This window comes from Schistocerca cancellata, chromosome 2, assembly GCF_023864275.1.
Source record: "Schistocerca cancellata isolate TAMUIC-IGC-003103 chromosome 2, iqSchCanc2.1, whole genome shotgun sequence".
NCBI lineage: Eukaryota > Metazoa > Arthropoda > Insecta > Orthoptera > Acrididae > Schistocerca > Schistocerca cancellata.
Genome location: NC_064627.1, coordinates 837,754,233 through 837,767,336, shown reverse-complemented (window position 1 = coordinate 837,767,336; position 13,104 = coordinate 837,754,233). Strand labels below are relative to the sequence as shown.

Sequence of the window (13,104 nt, the reverse complement as noted above, 5' to 3'; positions counted from 1 at the left end):
TTCAAGAGGAAGAGCTTCACAGATTGAGAAGGCCAATAACGAGTTTGTCGACCTCTGACTCTCACGCAAGCAGCTATTCAGCTTTGTATTGATAAGAGTTGTTAGGTGCCTCTCCTGAGGGTATAGTGCCAAATTTAGTCCAATTGGCGCGTTAGATCATCAAAATCCTGAGCTGGTTGGAGGGCCCTGCCCATAATGATCTGAATGTTCTCAACTGGGGAGAGATCCAGCGACCTTGCTAGCCAAGGTAGGGTGAGGCAAGCACAGAGACAAGCAGTACAAACTCCAAGTGTGCGGGCTTTATCTTGCTGAAATTTATGCCCGGATGACTTGCCATGAAGGGCAACAAAACGAAGCAAGGAATACCGCGGCGTACCGCTGTGCCATAGATGGGTGCCGCGGCTGACAGCGAAAGTGGTCCCAGTATGAACAGAAATGCATCCTGTTTGTCGGGCTGTATGGCGGACGACAGTCATGTTGGTATTCCACCACTGTCCGAGGCGCCTCCAGACTCGTCTTCGCTGGTCGTCAGGGCTCAATGCGAAGAGGGACTCATCTCTGAAGACAATTATACTCCAGTCAATGAGATTACAGTCTGGGGACATACTGGATCTGACTGTCCCTAACCCTATGGCCTGCCAACCAGGAGACATGCTCTGAGGTGTGATTTCGTATGACCCCCCTTGGCTGTCTTCCGTGGCACACATACAGGAAAGCAGTACGTCGACGATGTTCTATGTCCCGTTTCGTTGCCCTTCATAGCGAGCCATCCTAGGCTTACGTATTAGCAAGATAATTCCCGCAAGCACACGGCGGGTGTTTCTACTGCTTGTATTCCCTGCCTTTGTCAGCGAGGCTGCTGGATCTCTCCCCAGCTGAGAACGTTTGGACCATTATGGGCAGGGCCCAACCATCTCTGGATTTTCGTGACAAGTAAATAACGCCACCTACGGCTGTCCTTATGATTTTATTTTATTTTGTCGCTACTAGTTTCAACACTTCAGTGCGTCATCTTCAGGCTGTTTTTGGTGCGATACAGGTTGATATGATCCCCATTCATACCACATCTGTTGCCAGCAGATAATGTGTCAGCACTCCAATCAACTGCCAACTCAGTTGATTGTTGGAGTGTTGAATTCATCTGCGCATCCAGTAATGCTGGCAACGGATGTGGTCTGCATGGGGGATCATATCAACCTGTATCGATTCAAAAACAGCCTGACGATGACGCACTGAAGCGTTGAAACTGGTAGCGACAAAATAAAATACAATCAGGACGGCTGTAGGTATTTTTATCTACTTGTCACGCTATTAAAAAGCCGTCGTCCCAGAGATCTCCTGCTAAAAGGATGGACAAAAAAAAATATCTCTGGTTTTTGACGATCTAAAGCGCCAGCTGGACAGAATTTGAACAATATCCCTCAGTAAGTCATCCAACAACTATCAAAGCCAAGTTTAACTGCTTGCATAAGGGCCAGAGGTGGACCGATGTGTTACTGACTTGCTAAATTTGTGGATCTCTCTCTCTTTAATAAATTATGCAATTTTTCTGAAATTATAGTCATTTGTTCGTCTGTACATGTTTATCACATTACCTGTTTCCGTCGTGTTCTGCTAATTCCTTCCCGTGTGTCTTTTTTCATTTTCTTGGAGTGTGCATAAAACATGATGTAACGCGCGTAAATAGACGGAAAGATTGGATGATGTTTGACTGCGCGAATAGCAATCAGTTATTGACATGAGCTACATACTCAAAGAACCTGTTTCTTTTCCGACCGATGAATAAATGTAGCCGCAGCCAAAGCACGTGATAATTTACTTTTATTGGAAGCACCGCAAGGAATTTTACTTCACAGACGAAAGAATTCTGTACAATGTTCCTTCGACTAGTTCTTTAGCATTCTCATCAAGGTGGAGTGATGGAATACAGAAAATAGAAAGACAAGAACAATTATTTGCAGGTTTAGTCACCGCGGAAGTAGCCCAGAAATACGCAACGAAGCACAGTGGCAGATGTAACAACCAGGACGTTGTCCATTGCAGAGGGTCTTCGTCAAAAAATATCGGTAGCCCACATTTGAAAACTAATGAAAGGACAATATTACAGCCTCCGTCCTACATCTCATGTAGTAATGATAAAACTAATAATAATTGAACAATTGGAAATTCTGGTTCATACGATAGGGTACGGATATGAAATTGAGTGTGTGTGTGTGTGTGTGTGTGTGTGTGTGTGTGTGTGACGGTGGTTGGAAATGGGCGCGCGCACGTGTGCGCGAGTGCGGACCGTCTACCTGCAGACCCTGAGACGGTCCCGAAATGCCCATTCTTTTCTCCTTTGTCCTGCAGGTAGCCATGACAAAAGTGCCAGACCATCAACGCTAAGAAAATCCGTCAGATCTGCGTTCAGGAAAGTGGTTATTCCACACGGCCGCATTCTCCATATGTAAGCACAGGGAACTGCGACAGACGAAGTGACCAGAGGGGGAGTGATAAACTAGTATGAAAACGTTTTTATCGATGGATGGGGCAGGTGTACCTGCAGCCTTAATTGCTTTGTATGTGGAAGTCTACACAGATGAAAATATCCGTGGGTATATTAGCAAATATCTGCAGCAACCATTACTTTGTGGTTGAGAGTTAAAGGACAGTGTCGGTATTTCTCTAAATTACATGACGTGGTAGTCGATATTTATTACTGCATTAAAGGAGCGTGCTGGATTCTTAGAATCTCTCAAAGTACAGTTTCAGCGAAATTCTGCTTCCATCGTTAACTTCGTGCTACAATCGCCTAGAAGGATCCTACTGTCCTGTGGCCGAAACCCTAACTTCCGTGCCGTCTGCGAAGTACATTCACGAAGACATCTATGGCCACTAATTACCTATCATGTACAGTTTCTGATATGGCTGCTGTGCTCACACAATTAACACTATGTGGTGGCTGGGTGAACACTTTGATGTTCTTGGGAGGTAACATATTATTGATACTGGATCAGTAAAATTAAAGATGCGCTCGAAATTAACAGCGAGAGAAAGTAAATGAAAATTTACGATCTATAAAGCTTAGGTTGCTTTTTTATGGTGCAGAAAAATCTTTGTGGTGAGACCGTGTGTAAAAAAAAATGTATTCCCACACTAGAAATTTATTTTTGATTTTATAAAGCTTAAGAGCAGGAATTTCAACTAAATAACGTAACTGCTTTTTTTAATGTCAACCAATAAAAGCGGGGTGTACTGAATTCAGAAGACTAAAATACTTCAGGCCTGGTTTAACAATTACGCAAGATATTCGGATTGCCGAACTGGCTAAAGTTGGTCAGCAGTATCAATAACCATCGATGCGGTTAGCATTTTGTTTATCCACGCAGACTTCTTGTTGTTGTTGTTGTTGTCGTCGTCTTCAGTCCTGAGACTGGTTTGATGCAGCTCTCCATGCTACTCTATCCTGTGCAAGCTTCATCTCCCAGTACCTACTGCAACCTACATCCTTCTGAATCTGCTTAGTGTATTCATCTCTTGGTCTCCCCCTACGATTTTTACCCTCCACGCTGCCCTCCAATACTAAATTGGTGATCCCTTGCTGCCTGAGAACATGTCCTACCAACCGATCCCTTCTTCTGGTCAAGTTGTGCCACAAACTTCTCTTCTCCCCAATCCTATTCAATACTTCATTAGTTATGTGATCTACCCATCTAATCTTCAGCATTCTTCTGTAACACCACATTTCGAAAGCTTCTCTTCTCTTCTTGTCCAAACTATTTACCGGCCATGTTTCACTTCCATACATGGCAACATTCCATACAAATACTTTCAGAAATGACTTCCTGACACTTAAATCTATACTCGATGTTAACAAATTTCTCTTCTTCAGAAACGCTTTCCTTGCCATTGCCAGTCTACATTTTATATCCTCTCTACTTCGACCATCATCAGTTATTTTGCTCCCCAAATAGCAAAACTCCTTTACTACTTTAAGTGTCTCATTTCCTAATCTAATACCCTCAACATCACCGGACTTAATTCGACTACATTCCATTATCCTCGTTTTGCTTTTGTTGATGTTCATCTTATATCCTCCTTTCAAGACACTGTCCATTCCGTTAAACTGCTCTTCCAGGTCCTTTGCTGTCTCTGACAGAATTACAATGTCATCGGCGAACCTCAAAGTTTTAATTTCTTCTCCATGGATTTTAATACCTACTCCGAATTTTTCTTTTGTTTCCTTTACTGCTTGCTCAATATACAGATTGAATAGCATCGGGGAGAGGCTACAACCCTGTCTTACTCCCTTCCCAACCACTGCTTCCCTTTCATGTCCCTCGACTCTTATAACTGCCATCTGGTTTCTGTAAAAATTGTAAATAGCTTTTCGCTCCCTGTAGTTTACCCCAGCCACCTTTAGAGTTTGAAAGAGAGTATTCCAGTCAACATTGTCAAAAGCTTTCTTTAAGTCTACAAATGCTAGAAACGTAGGTTTGACTTTCCTTAATCTTTCTTCTAAGATAAGTCGTAAGGTCAGTATTGCCTCACGTGTTCCAGTATTTCTACGGAATCCAAACTGATCTTCCTCGAGGTCGGCTTCTACTAGTTTTTCCATTCGTCTGTAAAGAATTCGTGTTAGTATTTTGCATCTGTGGCTTATTAAACTGATAGTTTAGACATCGATAATACAGATTATCAATAAACGTTAATTAATTTTTATGTATTCATTTTTATCGATCATGCACGTAAATATTTCAGCAATTGGATTCCGATGCATTACGTCTTCAGAGGCATTATATGGGAGTGAAACTTAAGTTTAAGCAGGGTAGGTAAATGAAAATTGAACTTATGACCTCGATTACTCTTTTAAAACTTCTCACTCACTACCCATGAAGGATGGGGCGATCATAGAACACAGCCCTTTCGGCCAAAACTCATGTATCTGTAAAGCAAGTAACTTTCTTTCCACTGTGGAAAATTTGGGAGGCCATTTCCAGTTTCGGCATTTGCCTGACAACGAGGAGAAGCCTCCCAAAAACGTAAACTGGAACTAAAGGCTGCGAGTAGTTTAATTTGTTGGAGCAATACTGTCACTGACGTGGCAAAGCACTATGATCACTGCCCCAGCGGACTGTATGCCCCTTGATGGCGTTGCAGGCACATGGCGCGGTAATTGAAATGCTCATGTACTAGCGTAGCAGAGACGAATGGGAAGTATGTCTAGAGATGCCGATGAAACGATGAAAGCGCTATCAGCCTGCCAATACAATAAAATCTTCGCTTTTTTGCTGCATAAGATCGCAGAGTGAGCGCGATGTTTCTGAAAACTATTCTCTCTTTCCATCTTCGTCAGAAAATAAAATATCCGGTAAGAAATCATCGAAGGTTTCATTGCGAAGGGCAGATTGTTATGGCCTGGTCCCTGGGAACGATCATGTCGGAAACATATGGGGGGGGGGGGGGGGGGTCAATGTTCGCGTGCAACTGGGGGAGAACACAACTGTTGGGAGAATCCAAGGGAAGTTGCTGAAGGACCACGAGTAACCGACAGGGGATTGGACATCAACGCATCACACAACGTGGGAGGTTGGAGGCTTACCCTCTCTGTGAAGCAGGATCGGTGGCGAAATGTGGCATACGACGGCACAGTGTATTGCTGGGGCAGGCCTAAGTTTTACGGAGGACACTGATGTAACTGGGGCTCTGCAGCAGACAACCCCTACGTGTTCCCATGTTAACCCAAAGATATCGTTAGTTATGATTGCAATGAGCATCGAGACTTGACTGTGGACCAATGCAAATATATCGTCTGATTAGATGAATCACGTTCCTTCCTTAATAACCAAGCGAAAGGTTGTTCGAAACTTATTGCCCCACTGGTGCAGTCAGAATTACACCATGGATATCATTCAGCTGTATTTTCGTGGGACCTGCAGTAGCAACACAAGGCCAGATAATATCTGTGTATTACTTTAACACTGTTGCGGATTACATGCATTCTCCAACGGCGACGGCATCTTCCAGCAGGATAACTGTTGGTGTAATAAAGTCAGACTCTTGCTACAGTGGTTTGAGGAGTATCTTTGAGAATTCAGATTGATGTTCGTCACCAAATTCGACTGATTCATGTCCGATGGAACACATCGGAGATGCTACCGGCGGCAGCTCCTAGTCGAGAAGCAGCTGGCCCGTAACTTGACGGAAACCTACGGAGGACTCGTCGAATCCATGTCACAAAGAATCGCTGCTGTACTGCTTTGCTAAGGTGGAACAGCACGCCGTTAAGCAGGGGGTGGTAATATTTTATCTGAGTGTACAGGGTGTGTGACTATTACAGATATAAACAAAAGGAGTCGGTAGAGAACAATGACTCATGCAAAAGTAGTAATTAACCCAGGTCCTGAAATCAATGGTTTCTCCGTTTTGACGTATTACGACTGAGTAGAACACACAGTCCTCGAGGATCGAGACTACAAACTAGCACAAATACATTACAACAACAAATGTCCCGCAAGGCCACTGCTCATGTGAAGGCAGCCTTCGGCATGCATGCTCATTGACAACCATCCACGTTCAAAAATCCCAGGCGTGTTCTGAAAGCATTACCAATCATCTATAATGCGTTCTCTGAGTTCATCGACACTAGCAGTATGACTGCAATACACCAAAGCTTTTAAATATCACCACACCAAAAAATTAAACAAGCTGAAGTCAGAGGACCTGGGAGGCGACGGTATTAGCGAAACACGACAGATAACCTTATCGAAGATTGTTGCTTGTATTCTCGAACAGCAACATTAACATCTCTTGGTGCACCACGATGTAGGAATGACTTTCATTTCCTTTCACCACAAGCATCATCCAAATAGGGTATTACCTGTTGCAGGAGATGAAGGAACAAGAATTGTACGTCGCTGAGGTAGGAAATGTGTGTGTATATTAACTGCTCAGTGACACCTGCTCATGTGTTAATGGAAATTCTCCGCTCAGTGGTAGAACGTGGGTTCTCTTAAGCCAAAACGAGTGGGTTGTGTGCGTTCACAATACCGTCTCCGGTAAAGCATGCGTCGTCTTTAAGTAACAAGCGCATGAGGAACTGAATCATTGCGTATGGATGGATTGGAATGTCTGTCATATGGTGAACGGCTAAACGCATTCTGCTGCAAGAATCCTCGTGGTATTCGTGCCCGGCATTGCATCCACTTGTTAATACACGCCCCTTCATTCGTGTTGTCGACACTATTCTTGACTCACCTGCGTGTTCCATTTTAGTTTTTAATGAACCAGTGTCGTGCAGGAGCTAATGGAACCTAGTTAACACACTGCTGTCTGGCTGTCTCCTCTGTCGATACATTTCATCATTAAATCCTGCTGCCTCGCGTGAAATGCCATTACCATGCCTGTAGGTAAATTGGATATCACCCATTTCTTCGCATGAAAATCGGTGTAGAGCAGTGGCAACCGCTTCAAATGCTACACATGTACACTGCTATTTCTGTTTACTGTGGGCCGGCCGGAGTGGCCGTGCGGTTCTAGGCGCTACAGTCTGGAACCGCGTGACCGCTATGGTCGCAGGTTCGAATCCTGCCTCGGGCATGGATGTGTGTGATGTCCTTAGGTTAGTTAGGTTTAAGTAGTTCTAAGTTCTATGGGACTGATGTCCTCAGAAGTTAAGTCCCATAGTGCTCAGAGCCATTTGAACCATTTTTTTTGTTTACTGTAAGAACTAGTGCGTTAGACATTAACAATGGCATTACTGCTGTTACGTATACGTTCGTATCGGCGAAACCATTGGTTTCCGGACCTGTTATTTACTTATTTCATTACCTTCTACTCGCTCCTTTTGTTTGTATCTATAATTGCGAAACATTTTGTACAACCTACTTAATGGTACATTAAACTACGTCAATGCTGTCTTTTACTGTATCTAACACTCCAATTATGCTGCATCTTCTGAGTTTCGAAATAGGTTTGTGCACATTTCTTGCGCTCGCTTGTAACAGTTCTAAATGTGTGTCTCGAAATGAAATGTCCTTCAAACAGTCGACACCGATCTTCTGATACTGATTAAGAGCAAAGCAGTTATATTTGGTTATTACCGTCAAGCTGTGGAGAAATAATTACGAACTCCATTGTATGTTGATATTTGAATACAGAAAACAGGATTCCCTCGACAATGAACTCAACGGACTTCCTTTGTACAATATATTCTGAGTAACGCTTGAAGAAAGAAAAACAATTTGGCTCCATATCTTTGATTAATGGATGCATTCCTAAAATGGTAGGCAGCCAACACTTCACCGTGCTAAGCATTCGTTTTCAATATCCGTCGCGTTGTTTGTTTGTCTCTCTCTCTCTCTCTCTCTCTCTCTCCCCTCCCTCCTCAGTTTACAGTAATATCATCTACGTAGAGTGTAATCGAAAGAAAAAGCTTTTACTGTCCAAGCTTTTACTGTCCAAGCTTTTACTGTCCAAGCTTTTACTGTCCAAGCTTTTACTGTCCAAGCTTTTACTGTCCAAGCTTTTACTGTCCAAGCTTTTACTGTCCAAGCTTTTACTGTCCAAGCTTTTACTGTCCAAGCTTTTACTGTCCAAGCTTTTACTGTCCAAGCTTTTACTGTCCAAGCTTTTACTGTCCAAGCTTTTACTGTCCAAGCTTTTACTGTCCAAGCTTTTACTGTCCAAGCTTTTACTGTCCAAGCTTTTACTGTCCAAGCTTTTACTGTCCAAGCTTTTACTGTCCAAGCTTTTACTGTCCAAGCTTTTACTGTCCAAGCTTTTACTGTCCAAGCTTTTACTGTCCAAGCTTTTACTGTCCAAGCTTTTACTGTCCAAGCTTTTACTGTCCAAGCTTTTACTGTCCAAGCTTTTACTGTCCAAGCTTTTACTGTCCAAGCTTTTACTGTCCAAGCTTTTACTGTCCAAGCTTTTACTGTCCAAGCTTTTACTGTCCAAGCTTTTACTGTCCAAGCTTTTACTGTCCAAGCTTTTACTGTCCAAGCTTTTACTGTCTTCCAGTGGAATTCTTGTACAATATTCGCTTTTCTGATGGTTCCCAATGTTTTTATTTTGTATATTCGATAGTACGTTCTTGTTCTGCGAAATGTATTCCCAACATGATTTGTACATTTATATCGATGTTTCAGCTGCCGACCAGTAATTGCATTTAATCCTCCCGAAAGCTCGTTCTTAAAAAAATTTAAATTTGGGTGCAGTTGAAAGGTGGATCCAAGTTGTCAATGTTCTCGCTTTTCCGTGCAATTTTTTAACGAACAAAATCAGAATCTGGGTTTATTTTATGTAATGTCATTATGGTAATTTGTTTCTTCGGGTAGTTAGTACTCCCTCCCAGGATACTGTTTGTTTATGGATAGCACCTAAAATTGACAGAACCGCTAATATGATAAATTTACAGTAGTCTGATCTCGTGTTAACGTATAAACGAGTGAGTGAGTAACTGTATGGCGTCTGTGTTCCATGTTTCGCGTGACGACTGCTGAACACTCAGGGCCGTAGAGGGGTTTGCGTGTACCCAGGTCGGGTGACACACTTTATACGCTATCTGGATGCGACGCAGATGATCGAACCCCTATTCGCGTAATGCAACCTGTGTCGTCAAAATAAATATTTTGAAGTTCCTGCTGTTTTCTGAACTCTGATGAATATCGTTGTAGGGCAGTGCCAACTGCCTGTGTAAAGTGTGACGAGAGGTACTGTTTCTCACCTGGTGAGCGTCGAACTCGTGCTTGACCATCTCCTGGACTCTTGCAGAGCGCACTGTCGCTAGGCCGTTCAGCGTGTCGGACAGATGCGAGAACACCGGGCTTCGTCCTGCAGAAACATCACAATTAACTTTCTGTTATTTGCAGCCGTCGTCGTTAATCGAAGCACATCATTACACGGCAAGATACCGCAGAACACTCACGTATTCCTTCCAACTGCTTCACGTTCCGTCCTGTAGATATGAACATCACAGACAGCCATATGAAGAAAACGGACACAACTGCCAAAGGAACTATCACAATGTACTGAGAGATGAGCACCAGGATGATGATTCCAAACATACAGAGGAATATCTGCAACACAAAGAAATGAAATGTACCGTTATACAAAACGCAGTGAGAATTATTGGTTAGAATATGACAAATGTAAGAACGCGCCAATACCAGATTCGACATATTTGGCTGGCACCGACATCAACACCCAAAATTATGTCAATACCTGAATACCTACATCTGCGCAATCACTCTACAATTCACAATGAACTGCTTTGCAGAGGGCCCATAGAAACACTTTCCGACTATTTCTCGACCGTTCCATTCTCGAATAGCACGTGCGATAAACTAAAACCTAAATCTTTCCGTACGAGCTCTGATTTATTTTATTACGGAGGTGATTTCTCCCTATGTAGGTGGCAGTCCAAGTAATTTTCAGTCAGAGAAGAAAGTTGGCGATTGAAACTTCGCAAAACACACTCAACACAACTAAAACCCCATTATTTTAATGATTACCACCTTATTTCGCTTATCATATTCGTGACTCACTAAACCGGAATTGTACAAAACGAGCCGCCCTTCTCTGAACCCATCAATGTACTCCGTCAATCCCATCTGAGGAGCAGCTCGTATTGTACACCAATACCCCAAAAGAGGACGTACAAGCATTGTGTAAGAAGTCTCCCCAGTAAAACTATTATAGCCTCTATGTGTTCGGATAACAGAATGCCTTCTTTGGTCCACCTTCCCTAGCAAAATTTTCTATGTGGCTGTTCCAAGCGAAGTTGTTCGTAACCGTAATCGCAAGATACTTACTTGGATCGACAGTCTTTAAATGTGATTTATCGTGTAACCGAAATTTAACGTGTTTTTTTTTGTACTCATATGGAGGACCTCACCACGCAGCCACTTTTCTCACCAATCAGATATCTTGCCTAAACCATTTTGCAATTCGTTTTGTTCTTTTGTTGACTGTAATAGAGGGTAAACAATGAATTAGGTGCTGATATCGACAGTATCGCAATCTATTTGATTGCTTTTCCCTGTATTTTTAAGTTTGTCTTAAGAAGTTAAGGGATTAAAGGGAAGAGGGTGATGTTTCAAGACTCTGATATGTTTAGATGAACCAAGTTGAATATAAAATGAAATACAGATGTTAAGCAGTAAAAGACTAATATAACCGTACTAACATACTAACCACAAACAAGATGCAACTTTAGATGAATTTTCTGCTATAGATGCCTGCCATTATTGCAACTTTTTAAAGAGAAAAGCATTATTTAGAATAGAAGAAAAAATGAAGACTTTTCTTTGTTTTGAACTAACAAATGTGAGCACAAAATCAAAATCATAAGCATTTCTAATTTTCACTATTGCTCCTATTTCCTGTACAGTAGTATACAAGAGGGTAATCCCAAAAGTAAGGTCAATTTTTTATAAGTACATAGGCCTGTTTATTTCTACAATGGTTTACATCAGTTTAAAGCTTGAACATCTAGCTGTTTTTCGACATAATCACCATTTCTGTCGATGCATTTTTGTAGACGCTGTGGCAGTTTTTGTATGCCCGTGTCATGCCAGCTCCCCGCCATGCTGTTCAGAAAGTTATGAACCTTTCCTTTCACCTCGTCGTCGGAGCTGAATCGCTGGGAACACAAAGCTGACAGATACTGTGAGACTCTGAAAAAACTCAAACGGGCAATTCAGAAGCGGAGAAGAGGAATGTTGAGCAAGGGCGTACACATTCTCCATGAGAACGCTCGCCCACACATCGCTCGGCAAACCGTTGCTCTCCTGCAACAGTTTCAGTGGAACATAATCACCCATCCACCCTATAGTCCTGGCTTGGCGCCCAGTGACTATCACCTGTTCCATAGGTTAAAAGAACATTTGGCCAGAAAGCGATTCAGCTCCGACGACGATGTGAAGGAAGAGGTTCATAACTTCCCGAACAGCATGGCGGTGAGCTGGTATGACATGGCCATACTAAAACTGCCACACTGTCTACAAAAATGCATCTATAGAAATGGTGATTATGTTGAAAAATAGCTAAATATTCAAGCTGTAAACTGATGGAAACCACTGTAGAAAAACAGGCCTATGCACTTATAAAAAAATAGGAGACCTTACTTTTGGGATTATCCTCGTAGATTACTTTCTCCCAACACCAATCGGTATTTCAGATATCGATTCTTTGACGTATCAGCGATGTCGTTATGCCCCTATCCAGAGGCGATGGGACTGACCTGTATCATGTCAAGCGTTGGAAAAGGCAGCAGCTCGTCGATGGCGCCGATGTCCTTGGAGAAGCGGTTCAGGATGCGGCCGGCGGGGTTGGTGTCGAAGAAGCGGATGGGGGACCGCAGCACGCGCTCGAACATCCAGTTGTGCAGGCGGCGAGAGGCGCGCATGCACATGGCGGCGAAGCCCAGCGCTCGCGCCGTGCTCAGCAGGATGACGAACGCCACGATGGCGCCGTACGCCGACACGAACCAAGTGCTCGACGGCACCTCCTCCCCGTGGCCCAGGCTCCGCTGCTCCTCCGCCGCCGTCCTGAGGCACACCACACGCTCTCCATTCACTGCCCCACATCCTATGCCAACTCCAGTGGCGGCTCGTGCAAGACTTTATCATTGTGCTACAATAAAGGCTTTTAACTTACGAGGGTAGTAACCTTAACTAAAGTGTCAGTATTTTATGAATATAGACTGAAGCAACAGGTGAAAATTTGGAGCAAGACCGGGAATCGAACCCGGGTCTCCTGCTTATAAGGCAGGTGCGTTAGCCACTAAGTTATCTTGGCACAGATATTCACACAACTGAATGGATTAGGCTGGCACGTCTCACTCCTCGATCCAAATTCGCACTGCCGCCCAAGTCTACTGGAGAACTGACCTTGCGCAGGTGTGTTCTCTCAACACAAACCAAGAGCCTACTCAGAAAATTAGACGTATGTCCGGCCGTCTGGATGCCTCGTCGGACTTCGTCGTGCCCACCAAATCAGGTCACCTGTATAATAATAATGGCCTGTGACGAGGGCCTCCTGTCGGGTAGACAGCTCGCCTGGTGCAAGTCTTTCGATTTGACGCCACTTCGGCGACTTGCGCGTCGATGGGGATGAAATGAC

At 43.5% G+C, this 13,104-nt stretch overlaps 1 protein-coding gene across 1 annotated transcript in view; it reads right to left on the bottom strand.

Annotated features, from left to right (window-relative positions):
* The window catches only part of LOC126162750 (ATP-binding cassette sub-family C member 4-like), a 229,314-nt gene that overhangs the window by 41,599 nt on the left and 174,611 nt on the right, over positions 1 to 13,104 (bottom strand). Inside the window, exons 16-18 of the mRNA XM_049919432.1 lie at positions 12,224 to 12,530; positions 9,908 to 10,058; positions 9,707 to 9,813 (exon numbers count right to left, since the gene is read on the bottom strand). Of these exons, the coding sequence (XP_049775389.1) occupies positions 9,707 to 9,813; positions 9,908 to 10,058; positions 12,224 to 12,530 (565 nt within the window). The remainder of the gene's footprint in view (positions 1 to 9,706; positions 9,814 to 9,907; positions 10,059 to 12,223; positions 12,531 to 13,104) is intronic.